The following is a 14,931-nucleotide window of genomic DNA, read 5'->3' as shown; positions in this document are numbered from 1 at the left end:
TTCTGATAAATATTGCGTTTTGTGGAATAAGAGTTAATCCACCAGTTTTTAGCCACCACTGGAGGCAGCCATTTTTATTTTTGTATTTTTTATTTCACGTCTGTTGACTGAGAATGACATCACAGATGCTCAGGTAACAACCAATCACAGCTCACCTGTTTTCTGAAACTGAGCCATGACTGGTTGTTATTTGAGCCCTCAGGGCATCTGATAGTCAACGGAAGTGATAAAATGGCCGACCCTTGAGATGGCTAGATTTTGCTACTTGACTCATATTCCACAAACACAATATTAATCAGAATGCCTTGTTTCAACTAGGGGGCCTGCATCGAACATATTCTTGAAAAAAATGTTTGGGTTGACTTCCACTTCAATTGAAAAAACAAGCATTGGATTCACTCACACATACAACTCCTCAGCACTTTCAAACACACACACACCTATACGCACGCACGCACCCACACACACAATCATTTACATTAGTGTTGTTCTGACAGATATAGTTATTTACTGCCGTCAAGCTATCCATCTGACCATGCCAAGACAAGCATGACCTTTGCAAAATGTGCTAAACTCATTTGTATAAAGCACGGTGTGATGACAACATTCATGTGCTTTGTGTTTGTACAAAGTAAATTTATTAGAATATATATTTCTCTGTATTTGGTCCTAGTTATTCACTTGAAAAATTGAATGATTTTTGTGGCAGTTCAAACTTGAGGGAAATTATGATTTCTGTACTGTATGTACAGTATTTTGCCTCTAATTTTTGAAAAATCCGTACAGTAAAATCAGTCCAAAATTGGCATGCTGATAGTATGGGCCCCCAGAAAGAAGAATCCACTGGAATGATTTTCTACTCATTGGAGGAATGTTTTTTATGGCATTTTAAACTTGAGGGGAATGATTTCTCTTCTGCATGTACTGTATTTTTTGCAGACTTTGCCCCTAATTAGAAAAAAACTGTACAGTAAAATCAGTCCAACCTTTGTATGCTGATAGTATGTGCCCTCAGGAAGAAGAACCCACTGGAATTATTTTCTACTTGTAGGAGGAATGTTTTTTATGGCAGTCCAAACGTGAGGGAAATGATTTTTGTACTGTGTTTTGTGCAGACTTTGCCTCTATTTTTTGAAAAGTCTATACAGTAAAATCAGTCCAAAATTGACATGATGATAATATTCCTCTTCAGGAAGAAGAATCCACTGGAATGATTTTCTACTTACTGGAGGAATGTTTTTTATGGCAGTCCAAACGTGAGGGAAATGATTTTTGTACTGTGTTTTGTGCAGACTTTGCCTCTAATTAAAAAAAAAACTGTACAGTAAAATCAGTCCAAACTTTGTATGCTGATAGTTTGGGCCCTCGGGAAGAAGAACCCACTGTAATGATGTTCTACTTATTGGAGGAATGTTTTTTATGGCAGTCCAAACGTGAGGGAAATTATGATTTATGTACTGTTTGTACTGTGTTTTGTGCACTTTGCCTCTAATTTTTGAAACATCTATTAAGTAAAATCAGTCCAAACTTGACATGATGATAGTATTCCTCTTTAGGAAGATGAATCCACTGGAATAATTTTCTACTTATTGGAGAAATGTTTTTTGTGGCAGTTCAAACTTGAGGGAAATGATGACTTCTGTACTGTGTGTACTGTATTTTGCGCAGACTTAGCCTCTAATTTTTGACAAATCTATACAGTAAAATCAGTCCGAACTTGACATGATGATAGTCTTCCTCTTTAGGAACAATAACCCACTGGAATGATTTTCTACTTATTGGTGGAATTGTTTTTATGGAAGTCCAAACTTGAGGGAAATTATGATTTTTGTACTGTATTACGCGAATTTTGCTTTTACTTAGAAAAAACTGTACAATAAAATCAGTCCAAACTTGACATGATGATAGTATTCCTCTTCAGGAAGAAGAATCCACTAGAACAATTTTGTACCTATTGGAGGAATGTTTTTTATGGCAGTTCCAACTTGAAGGAAAGGATCATTTCTGTACTGTATGCAGTATTTTGCGCAGACTTTGCCTCCAATTTTTGAAAAATCTATACAGTAAAATCAGTCCAAACTTGACATGATGATAGTATTCTCAACAGGAAGAAGAATCCACTGGAATGATTTTCTACGTATTGGAGGAATGTTTTTTATGGCAGTCCAAACGTGAAGGAAATGATGATTTTTGTATTGTTTTGTGCAGACTTTGCCTCTAATTTATTAAAAAACTGTACAGTAAAATCACTCCAAACTTGGTATGCTGATAGAATGGGCCACCTGGAAGAAGAATCCACTGGAATGATTTTCTACTTATTGGAGGATGTTTTTTATGGCAGTTCGAACGTGAAGGAAGTGATGCATTCTGCTCTGTATTTTGTGCACAGTTGCGACACACGCGGAAGAGCATTTACCGTAAGGTTTGGAATACGCGCGCAAAAACGTAAGAGCGGATAGCTTGACCACGGAAAAACGAGAGCGTGATAGCTTGACCGCAGTTTCTCGGAGTACAGGAATGCCTGTCTTATTGCCGTGACGTAGACGTTGCTCAAAAAGCATGATCCACAATCGGATCTGGACGTTGATGGTTTTGGTGAACCACTGCGTCTTGACAGAGACCCGACAGTGACCAATAAATCACTGGGCGGTGGACTTTGTTTATTCATCAAAAACTATACTGCAAGACTGCTATGCTTAGGGAATTATACACATGTGCACTTCAGACATAGAGATTTTATCTGTTTCCTAGCGCCCTTTTTATTTACCAAGAGAGTTTCCCCAAATTTTTATTACTCTCGTCTATATCCACCCGAGGGCAAATGTTGACATCGCAACTCGGACCATTGTGGCAACGGAACACAAGTTAAAGAACGTTGCACCGGACGCATCCAATTTCATTATGGGCGATTTTAACCAGTGTAAGCCCGCGCAGTCGCTTCATAACTTTTACCAGTGTGTGAATGTTTTTACCAGGAACATGAAATGTCTGGACTTTTGTTACGTCTCCATTAAGGGTGCTTATAAGTCCCTGTGTCGAGCTCCTCTCGGCGTGCCCGACCACAATGTTGTCATTTGGTTCCCACGTACAAATCGGTCCTGAAGGAAACGAAGCCGCAGCGTCAGCTTGTTCCGGTTGTGGTCAGCGTAGACGACCTAGCGCCTCCAGGACTGCTTCCACTGTACAGACTGGGACTTGTTTTTAGATACTTGCCCTAATTTGGATGTTTTGACTGAGACAGTGACTGATTATATAACCTTTTGTGAGGATTTACATATTCCAAGGAAAGAAATAATTATCTTTCCAAACAATAAGCCGTGGATGTCTAAATCCTTAAAAAATATGAATCAGAGCAACATCAGTTTTAACCAAGGAGACATCACCCACAGTAGGGAGCTGCAGAAGCAGGTAAAAAAAGAATTGAAACTTTACAAATTAAGATATAAGGGAAAAGTGCAAACCATGATGAGCACGGGGATTGCACGTCCTGCCTGGGAGGGAGTTAAATCTATGATGGGGATGCGGTCCAAACAGCACCCCATTTCATTTGTTGGCAAGTCAAACCTTGAACTTGCAAATGATTTAAATATTTTTATAATCGTTTTAATGTCCATGATTTTAGTGGAAAATTGTCAATACCACAATCCCTATAACAGCAGTTGCTGATTAATTTTGGCCTCCTCGCGAGCACGTCACACGCATGAGGGCCGATTAGTGGGCCGGACTAAAATCCACTTCCGGCCATGGTTAGTCCAGCCATTTTTTAAAAAATTTGTCAGCCGACCCGTTCACAACCACCACCACACACCTGCCCCCCGCCCCAAAAATGGGCATCAGGCTCAGAGACGGACTGCCCTGCTCTGGTTATGTCCATGTACGTCCATTGTATCCTTTTATTTTTTAGGTGGCTTTCGACGCTCGTCGGCGATCTATTACAGTAATTCCTCGTATGAAAGAAATTAGGGGCGGCTTGTTTGATTTGGTCTTCTCGAGGATTTCAGAGGCGGGGCAAACTTGACCCAACAGACAAAAAAGTGAACCAATCAGCCAGGAGCGGATGTGACGTTTGCAAAAACATGCTCGCCCAACAGCCCTTTCTCTTTTTAATCGAAACATATACAGCACTGAATTTTCTGAATGTGTATCAAATGTACTCAAGAGACTCAACGCAGACGCCCTTCGCTACTTTTGAAGACTTAAATATCTTATGTTAAATACTCGTCTTTGCTTTAAAACATCTCGATATACGTTGGAGCTTCTCTGCTTGGCCTAGTTTAGCTTAGCTTTTCTTAGCTTCGCTTGCTAGCCGCTTTCAAAGAGACGCGTTTGAGATCACACAATACATCGCTCAGCAGAGATCAAACTGTGTCCGTCGAGTGTTGTGGTTGTCGTGTGGAAATGCGTGCTAGAAGGACAGGAGAGTACGAGGAGAAACTTTGTGGGGCAAAAGAGGACAACGACGCTGTTTTCAAGAAGTCTCCGGTTGGCTCAAGAAGGGCAGGTTTGTTTGCTTCACAACATTCCCGTGTTTGTTTTTAATGGCGAAACCTTCACCCGAGCACTGTATGAACTTTATTATGACATTATTAACAGCGAGAAAAAGTTGGCAAGACGTTCGACGTTCAATATTCACGAGTTAGGGACCGTCCACAAATTTCATGTTGTATGGTGTCATACATAGACAAAAATATTCACCGAAAATCTGCTAATTAACATTTTGTCATTCTGATTGCTGTAGTAGGTGCCAAAGGGAAGCATCTAACTACTACACCTCAAATGTTTGCCCAACAGGTCATTTTGGAGAAGTTGGAGCCAATTCAAGGATGAGTATAGTGCCAAATTGACACAAATATTCATAAAAAATCAAGTGAAACGCCTTTTTTCATTCTGATTGCTGTAGCAGGTGGCAAGGGGAGGGTTCTAACTACTACACCTCAAATTTTTGTCATATAGGTCAATTGGGGAGAAATTGGAGCCAATTCAAGGACCAATATCAAACTGTATTGGCAAAAATATTCATAACAAATCAGGTGAAACACTTTTTCTCATTCTGATTACTGTAGTAGATGTCAAAGCAAGGGCTCTAACTACTACACCTCAAGTTTTTGTCATATAGGTAATTTTGGAGGAGTTGGAGCCAATTCAAGGATGAGTACAGTGCTAAATTGACACAAATATTCACCAAAAATCAAGTGAAACACTTTTTCTCATTCTGATTGCTGTAGTAGATGTGAAAGCAATTAGGCAAGCGACATCAGAGACTGAAGTTCGTATGGAGCATTTTTATTCAAATCTGAGGGACAAATTTCCAACATAAACAATAACACCTTCATTTAAACACACCTTCTGGAAAAAATGGAAATAAATGACATATATCTAACCTACCACCTACAAATAAACCAAAACAGGAGTAAAATAGTTAAAAGAGAGAGGGCCTCTCATCACTATTATTATTATTACCGGTACTGCTTGGACAAATATGTAGCCAATGGGTATTCACAAGGGTTGTGTTGAAAGTAGGGGTGGGCCATATGACGATATTAGACCGTTAAGCGATTCACGGTGTTCACGATCTCATAAAGCCGGAAGATCGTTTGATCGTCTACATGGCACATTCTAAACAGTTAAGCTCGATGGCGGCGCAAAGCCGCTGACGCGTATACCCGACCAACCAATCACAGCACGCACTGCATCGTACGTGACACTCCCCGCCTCCCTGTTTGTTTGTATAGTGGGAAGCTATAGCGGAAAGTCACCACGAAGCAGAGTTGGTCCCGAAAAGAAACTCCACATCCACAGTGTCGATTTGGTTTGGCTTTTCGTCAGAGGAGAAAGCGCAAACCAGTGCCGACAGCCAAAGCAAACGGAGATCAGACCATTGGTAGCCGGAGGCAGGCGCTAGCTCCAAGCTAACGCTACCCACGACACAGTCATTTTAACAAGGGCACAAGAAGTAACTGAGGCAGTGACTTATTACCTTGTAGAAGACACAAATTCTCATTAGAACAGTGGAAAACCAAAAAGCTTTAAAAGACTCTTCAAAGTACTAGATCTGTGTTACGAGCCGTGTTTTTATGCTTACATTGTTACCTTCTATGCTTACATTCACTGCACATCTTGATAAAAATTGTCACTATTCAAATTAAAACCTGTTCAGAAAGCGTAGCTGATTTAAAATGTATTTTTTTTCTTTTAGTTCGTACGCATTTTAAATATCTTTTATTTTGTTTAACATGAGGAAAATGGTCAGAAATGTGCAAATTAGTATTAAAAAAACGATGTAAAAAAATAATCATGATCATGATTTTATTTTCAAAAAATCGTGATCTGATATTTTTGCCAGATCGCCCACCCCTCGTTGAAAGTCAACGCAACTTTCAAGAAGCTCCAACGAACTTTACACAGAGCTTAAAAGTGATTGCTAATCAACAGCAGTTTACTATTATACCATCCAAAACCATGCAACGATGGTGAAAATTCCAAGGGCCGGAAAGTAGTGGGTGGAAAATGAAGATTTATAGTTACTTCCTGAACCTGAGAGAGGGTACTGCAAGCAGCAACGCAACATGCAAAACAGAAAATTACCCACAGGGTCAGAGCAGACATGCTACGGCAACTGTGCCGTCTTGCAACACGGATATAGTTATGTCTGTAAGCAACAGGCCCCTTCTCAGGGATCTTCACTTCCATCCCTTTTTTTCTTCTTCTTCCTTGCCCTCCGGGTGGTTAGGGTCAGGAGATGCCTTAATTACTTTCCACTGTGGGCATGTTAAGCCCTTTCAGACTACTACAGCAATCAGAATGAGAAAAAGTGTTTTACTTGATTTTTGGTAAATAATTGTGTCAATTTAGCACTATACTCATCCTTGATTGTTTCAACATCTACTACAGCAATTAGAATGAGAAAGTGTTTCACCTGATTTTTAATGAATATTTTGCCTATCCAGTTTGATATTGGTGCTTGGATTGGCACCAACTTCTCCAAAATGACCCATATGACAAAAATTTGAAGTGTAGTAGTTAGAGGCTTTGCTTTGACATCTACTACAGCAATCAGAATGAAAAAAGGTGTTTCACTTGTTTTTAATATTAATATTTGTGTCAATTTAGCTATACTCATCCTTGAATTGGCTCCAACCTCTCCAAAATGACCTGTATGGCAAACATTTGAGGTGTAGTAGTTAGATGCTTCCCTTTGGCACCTACTACAGCAATCAGAATGACAAAAATTTAACTGATTTTTGGTGAATATCTTTGTCTTTTCATGAAATCATAGAACATGAAATTTGTGGACGGTCCCTAACTCGTGAATATCGAACTTCAAGCCAACTTTTTCACGCCATTATTAACATCGAAATCATGTGTGACTTGATCCCATTTTTGTACATATTTAGCCACACAGGCAGTAATAAATCACAAATTTTAAACAGTGAAACTGTTACTCCAAAAAGTTAAAGCAATATGAAAACTAGCGGGAAAATGTTGGCTTGACGCTCGATATTCACGAGTTAGGGATCGTCCACAAATTTTATGCTCCAGTGTCATCAATTTGCAAAAATATTCAGTAAAAATCAGTTAATTAACATTTTGTTATTCTGATTGCTTTAGTATCTTAATTTATTGGCTTTATTTATATTTATGTTTTATATATTATTTATATCTATATTTATTAATACATGTATTACAGCCTTTTATTGTTTTTTTTTAAATTTATTGTATTGTTTGTAAAGTGCTTTGTTACAGCTCTAGCTGTTCTGAAATGCGCTATATAAATAAAATTGTATTGTATTGTATTGAATTGGCTCCAACCTCCCCAGAATGACCTATATGGTGAAAGTTTGAGGTGTAGTAGTTACAGGCTTCACTTTGCCATCTACAGCAATCAGAATGAGAAACGGTGTTTTACTTGTTTTTTGGTAAATATTTTTGCCAATATAGTTTGATATTAGTCATTGAATTGGCTCCAACTTCTCCAAAATGAGCTATATGATAAAAATTTGAGAGTAGTAGTTAGAGGCCTCCCTTTGCCATCTACAGCAGCCAGAATGAGAAAAAGTGTTTTACTTGATTTTTTTTAATGAATATTTGTCAATTTAGCACTATATTCTACTACAACAATAAGAATGACAAAATGTTAATTGACATATTTTTGGTGAATATTTTTGTCTATTTCTGACACCTTCTAACATTAAATTTGTGGACGGTCCCTAACACGTGAATATCGAACGTCAAGCCAACTTTTTCTCGCTATGAAAACTATCAATCGCAAATGGTTAAATTGGGACAGCGACCGTTGCTTGAAATCCTTGCGCTGCATAAACGGTTTAATAAAACAAGTCAAAAAGCAATAAAACGAAGACTATATCACTTAATTTAGGTAAAATTGCGTGCCAATAGAAACAATATTTCTATCTTTTTTTAAATCAAGTAACTCGCATGGATTGTCTTAGAACTTGTGTATTTACACATATGCTCTTAAGTCTTACTAATAAGTCTTTGTGAAATATAATATTGGCAATATTTAGTACGAAAGACTGATCATGAGGGAATGTTTCCATTTATTTGGGGATAGTGGTCGATAATTCGCTATCGATATGTATCGCGATTGACACGTGATGGATACCAATAGAAAATGCCTTCGATAAAACGTTCAGTAGAAAAAAGGGAAACAAACCCGATCGCAGCATGGTGCGTGATGTAGGCAGCGCGCTTCCGCCTCCAAACATGAAGAAGAAGCGTTTAAACCAAAGAAGAACCAGCTGTTAAACCAACGAGGAAAAAGCATTTAAACCAACAAGAAGCTGTTACCTCAACGGAGCATGCTCGCGTGCCCGGCGGCCGTGCGCTATGCTCGCGTCCAGCGAGCGAGCGCCTTAACTTTGCTCAAATAAATGACCACTCGACTCAGTACGACTTTTACAATTAAATTATAGTATGCATGATAACCCTATTAAAAAGCCGTGGATGGAGCCATGGTGTACAAGTAGAGGAGTTCTTGTCTTTGACATGCTAGCAGTAGTTAGCCTTATCCGACACCGGCATCGCACTCAAGGTAAAATCAAGCAAGTAAAATATTAATGGACTATGGCAATAATGAGTCCGTTAAAAAGATAAAGTAGTCCTAAGACGGTTGGTCAACGATGATGTATGCACTGCAAGAAAGTAATCGTTCACTTACATTGGATAAACATTGAATGAAGGCTAATTAATGTGTCAACAACTGCTTTGGGGTAGACCTAATGCAAATATGCATTTACAATGCACTGATGGAGGACAAACTGCACATTACACTACATAGTGGTGTACAAAAAACAGTTAACTGTTATTTAAAGGTAATGTTTAAAAAAAAAAATTATCAATATTGGCTGATATGAAATACTTACATTGTGACAGTTTTTCAAACATTTCTCAGCCTTTCTAAGCACATTAGATTTAAAATTTAGTTTATTTAATCTTTATATCGACAGGTTTATTTCACTCTTTCATAGTTACATTGACCTCTTATTAAAGATTAAGTATTGTCATATCATGTCATCTTCCAAACCGCTTATCCTATATAGAGTCGCGGGGAGTTGCTGGAGCCTATCCCAGCCGTCAATGGGCGAAGGCAGACTACACCCCGAACTGGTCGCCAGCCAGTCGCAGGGCACACATAGACACTGTCACTGAGCGAGAATCGATCCCACGCTGCCCGCACGCAACTCAGGCGTGTGTACCACTACACTAGGTTAAGTATTATGTTAAAATAAAATAACCTAAATGTATTTTTCTTTGGGTCATTATTTTCAATAGTTTAAAAAAAGAAAAAAAATTCAATATATCGATATCGACCAATATGAAACACATATCGCCAGTCATATCGCCCAGCCCTAGTGGCCGGGTGAAGTGTTTTGCTGTTACGTAAGTGCCTTGAGACAGTGTTCATACCACTTCCAACTTTTTCACATTTTGCCACCTTACAACTCAAATGTAAATGTTTTTATTTAGATTTTGTGACCCACCAACACAAAGTAGCACGTAATTGAATGTGCAACTGGAAATAATTGTTAATTTTCCAGATGTTAAGCAAATAGAAAAATGTAGTTTGCATTTGTGCTCAGCCTCTGCCTGCAGGTACAAAGTACAAATCCTCTTACTAAAAATATTATAGAACAATTGGGTCGTAAGATAAACCAGATTTTACTTTAGTTTATACATTTCAATTTATAACAAACGGCCATTTGGTTTCCTTTTTTTTTTACATAGTCAACTGTTTTTATTTGTTAAATCCACTTTGCGCATAGAGGCAAACTGTTTGTTATTGTCTAGAAACATTTTTAGTGGAGCAATTTAAAACAAATTTAAACTTAAATTTAGCATTTCTTGTGTAAAAAAATACCATCAAACAATAAGGCTTTAATACAGCCTTTGTGGAACTTTGCTTGAGCAGCTAGCACATTTGCATACAACATAATAGCGTATGTTCATGATGATGGCGATTATGAGTTTGAACCACTGGGGTTGGGTGGTATTTCGGTGATACAGTATCCCGTGGGTGTCTAAAAATAACCACGGTGTCAATTTCAACAGTGTCATTCAAAAAAAATGGAGCAGCAGTAGACAGTTTATTAACACGTTTGTCTGCTGGCCTCTCACAGCGGCATACGAAGGGAGTTTGGCCGTTTCTCTGCCAGAGAGGAGATGAAAATACTCAGGTTAGCTTAGCGGTAGAAAGCAGCTTAACGACAACTTAATAGAATTATAATTAGTCTAAATGGATGGATGCTTCAGAAAATGTATAGATGGATGGTTTGTCAGAACACCCCGTTTTCTGCCGTTCGACGGTGTACGGCGAGTGTACCCTGGAGGTTAAAGGGAAACTGGGATGATCTTAACATATATAAAACTTATATAAATGTTTGCATGTAAAAATGTCATCAGTACTAAAATGCCCCCCCCCCCCAAAGACTCTAATGATTTAGAGGCTGCCCCGCCCCTCTTTGGAGCTCAGCTTATTTTTTCAGTCTCAGCGGTATACGTCACAGGAGGGAGGCAAGCGTGGTAATATTGCTCGCTTTGTCAGTTCTGTTGTCTAAAATGGTGACCGATCGCCACCAAAATGCAAATGCACATTACTACTCTTGTCCACTTCAATCTGTGAAAGTATAAAAGTGTTGTGCACAATAGTTTGGATTTATTGACATAAAACGTGATTTCATCATGATCACCTCCACAAAATCGAAATTACTGTGGCGATTGCTCCTCCACTTTCACAAGCTGAAGCAGACAAGAGCATGAGTGCGCACATGAACCCCGACTGGTTATATTTCGGACATTTAGCTACACTAAACTCATGTCAACTCTCAGGAGGCAGACGGCAGCGAGCAGCAGGCAGATTGGACCATTACATCACCCCCCCCGCCCCCTTCCAGCCCGGCTAACAGTAGGATAATAGCAACAACTAGCTTCAGGCCGTTAAAGCAAAAGGCGTTAGCACAACAACATTAGCTCCTTACTTGTCTGCCCAGCCTGCGTCTTCATGTCGCGGAGTTGCCTCCCAAGCAGTCGCATGCGTTGTCTGACACGGCTTGCAGCTGATGTTGCAAGACAAATACATTTTAAAAAAGCAGCATGCGTTCTAACATTATTGTTTTGTTTTTTTTCTAAGCAAAACAAAAGTGACGATAACAATTTGAATTTGCAAATGTCAAAAAGTACGAAGTAATCCTAACTCATCTGGCTCTCCTAATAACCTTCATTCTAAATACAAACCTAACATGTGTATGGCTTCTGTCCTCTTGCAGACATCAGTGAAGATGTTTATCCTCACATTAAAGGTGAAGAGGTCCCCCACTTCAAAGAGGAAGAGGAGCAGCAGTCTCCTTCCGTAATAAAAATGGAGGTGCCAGAGCTCCCTTGCATGAAAGAGGAGGGCGAAGAGCCTCCCTTCGTCAAAAAGGAGGAGGAGTTGCCTACGACTGGTTTCCCTTTGAATAGTGAAAGTCAAAGTGGGGGGAGCAGAGGGGTGGGGCTTCCAAGCGGCAGCTCGTGTGAACAAATGTCGACAGAGAGTGATGGAAATCAATGTGAAGGCTCACAATCAGATGGCCTCCTACCTCCATTATCAGATAGTGATGACATGTCATCACATGCTGTTGATGATGATGATGATGATGATGAAGAAGGTGATATAACATGTAACACTGTCAACAAATGCTGGAAATGTTCTCATTGTGGGAAAACGTATGCTTATAAGAACCGTTTAAAACACATGAGAATACACACCGGAGAGAAACCTTTTGCATGCCTATTTTGTGGCCAAAGATTCTCTAGGAAGGAACACTTAAAAATACACACAAGAACCCACACTGGTGAGAAACCTTTTTCCTGCTCAGTTTGTGGCAAAAGATTCTCTGGGAAGGGCCATTTGACAGAACACACAAGAACCCACACTGGTGAAAAACCTTTTGCCTGTTCAGATTGTGGCCAAACATTCTCTCAGAAGGGAAGCTTAAAAACACACTCAAGAATCCACACTGGTGAGAAACCTTTTTCCTGCCTATTTTGTGACCAAACATTCTCTAACAAGGGAAACCTAAAAACACACTCAAGAATCCACACTGGTGAGAAACCTTTTTCCTGTTCAGTTTGTGGCCAAACATTCTCTCAGAAGGGAATCTTAAAAACACACATAAGAACTCACACTGGTGAGAAACCTTTTTCCTGCCTATTTTGTGACCGAAGATTCTCTAAGACGGGAAACTTAAAGAGTCACACAAAAACCCACACTGGTGAGAAACCTTTTTCCTGCTCAGATTGTGGCCAAACATTCTCTGAGAAGGGAAGCGCAAAAAAACACACACAAACCCACACTGATGAGAAACCTTTTGCCTGCACTGACTGTGGCTAAAGATTCTCTGATACGGCAAGCTTAAAAATGCACGCAAGGTGACACACTGGTGAGAAACCTTTTTCTTGCACTGACCGTGGCCAAAAATTCGCTCATGAGACGAGCTTAAAAATACACACAAGAACCCATACTGGTGAGAAACCTTTTTCCTGCTCAGTTTGTGGTAAAAGATTCTCTCAGTAGGAGACACAAGTGTAGTGGTGACAACCACAATGATCAAAAAGCTTGAAATGAAAATGTTAATGTTTAACACCTGAAGTATTTAGCATGAAAATTATTTACAAAATCGGCATTGTTTTATGCTATGTGGCATCTTTTATTTTGTCTTCTCTTTGTATCTACTAAATCCCCCTGTGGACAAGCATTGAGAATTAGCACTGGTGCTCCATTTCTAAGCAATGTAGCACTTTGTGCAATGTTTTAGTGATGTCCATATGAAGTAAATTCATAATTGATTATATGGACTGTGAGGAAACTTTTACTTTTGTACATGTGATTCTGAATGAAATACAAATCATCAAACAGTGAATTTTGTTTGTCACTGTAATTGGCTGGATATGTTGACTTTGGAGGTTTGTTTAAGCTATTCGGTGGAACCCAAGTTCCATTTATGTTTGTATTTTCATTTTTTTTTCTTAGAAATTATTAGCTTGTTAATTTCTGTTTTTTTTTGTTTTTTTTAATACATGATCTCTTTGTTTTTCTTCATATGTTTTTGACTTGATAAAATTTTTTTAGGGGATGTGTGTGCTATACAGTGGGTGCTAAAGTATTCAGATCCTTTGAAATTTTTCACTGTCTGTGTCATTGCGGCCATTTGCCAAAATCAAAAACGTTAGTTTTAGTTCTCACTAATGTACACTCAGCACCCCGTCTTGACAGAAAAAAAAACAGAAATGTAGACATTTTTGCAAATTTATGTAAAAAGAAAAACTGAAATATCATATGGTCGTAAGTATTCAGACCCTGTGCAGCAACCTTGACATTTAACTCACATGCTGTCCATTTCTTCTGATCGTTCTTTGGATGGTTCTGCTCCTTTATTGGAGTCCAGCTGTGTTTAATTAAACTGATTGGAGTTGATTAGGAAAGGTCTATATAAAATAAAAGAACAACTCTGTGACCGTTCTTGACTTGCCCAGCCAGAGCCCTGATCTAAACCTAATTTTTTACTGGGCTGGCAGTGAATAAGTCAGGGCCATCACTCGATTTCATGAAGGGGGGGAGCTTGGCCCCACGAGATGTACAGAGGACAGATTGAAAAACAATACAATACTGTGTAAAAGTTCAGTCACCATTCGATTTAAAGTTTATTATCCAAACTGTTCGGGCGCTGGGTGTGTGGAGGGCCCAATAGCAGAGAGGGAGAAAAGTGATGAGCAAAGCTGTAGCAGGTAGCAGTGGTCCAAAGTCAGCAGTTCCAGGTCAGGGAATGGAATCCAGTTGGTTGCAGGCCACAGGACTGGCAGGCAAGGAACAGGGCAAAAACACTCTAAAGAATGCAGGGAACAAGACAGAGTCAGGACTGCAAATACTAGAAAAATGGCTGGATGGACAAACCTGTGAATGAGTGAATAGATCTGGCGACAAGGTGGAGTCTGGTTGCACCTGGCCCCAGGACTACTCGTCTCCTCAATCCTGAAAGATCCTGAGACCCAACACAAACATGGGAAGTGTGTTTTCAAAATTAACCACAAATAAACAAAATATGTATATTACATACCTCATTTTTCTTTCTTTCTTGCTTTGCTTGTTTAAAAAAAAAAAACTGTGTCAAAAGACAGATTTCCAAAATTATCAAATTCATAAACACACTGCTAGACAAACAAGACCTAATATTTAGTTTATAGCATACATGCATACTATGGTTACATTGCTTAGAATTGATAGACTTTCTTTGCTTGCCCTTAAAATGCAGCGTTGTGTTTGTCATATATATTTTCTCTCTAAAGCAAGACAAGGTTAGCGAATCAATTTGTGTTCTGTAGCATGCTTTTAGTAACAGCTGAAAGACGCACGCGTGCGTGAGTGTATGTGTGTGT

The 14,931-nt window shown here is 39.1% G+C and overlaps 1 protein-coding gene across 1 annotated transcript; it reads left to right on the top strand.

Annotated features, from left to right (window-relative positions):
* Positions 1-4,070: 4,070 nt before the first annotated feature.
* LOC147126852 (uncharacterized) lies at positions 4,071-14,569 on the top strand. The gene is made up of 2 exons (XM_086022152.1): positions 4,071-4,501; positions 11,784-14,569. The coding sequence occupies exons 1-2, from the start codon at positions 4,399-4,401 to the stop codon at positions 12,887-12,889; spliced, it is 1,209 nt and encodes a 402-aa protein (XP_085878278.1). The 5' UTR covers positions 4,071-4,398; the 3' UTR covers positions 12,890-14,569.
* The last annotated feature ends 362 nt before the right edge of the window (positions 14,570-14,931 follow it).

Source organism: Filicampus tigris, chromosome 22 (genome assembly GCF_054856515.1).
Source record: "Filicampus tigris isolate MCC_2025a chromosome 22, RoL_Ftig_1.0, whole genome shotgun sequence".
Taxonomy (NCBI): Eukaryota; Metazoa; Chordata; class Actinopteri; order Syngnathiformes; family Syngnathidae; genus Filicampus; species Filicampus tigris.
The sequence above is the reverse complement of the archived record's forward strand: the minus strand, read 5'-3'. Positions and strand labels throughout refer to the sequence as shown.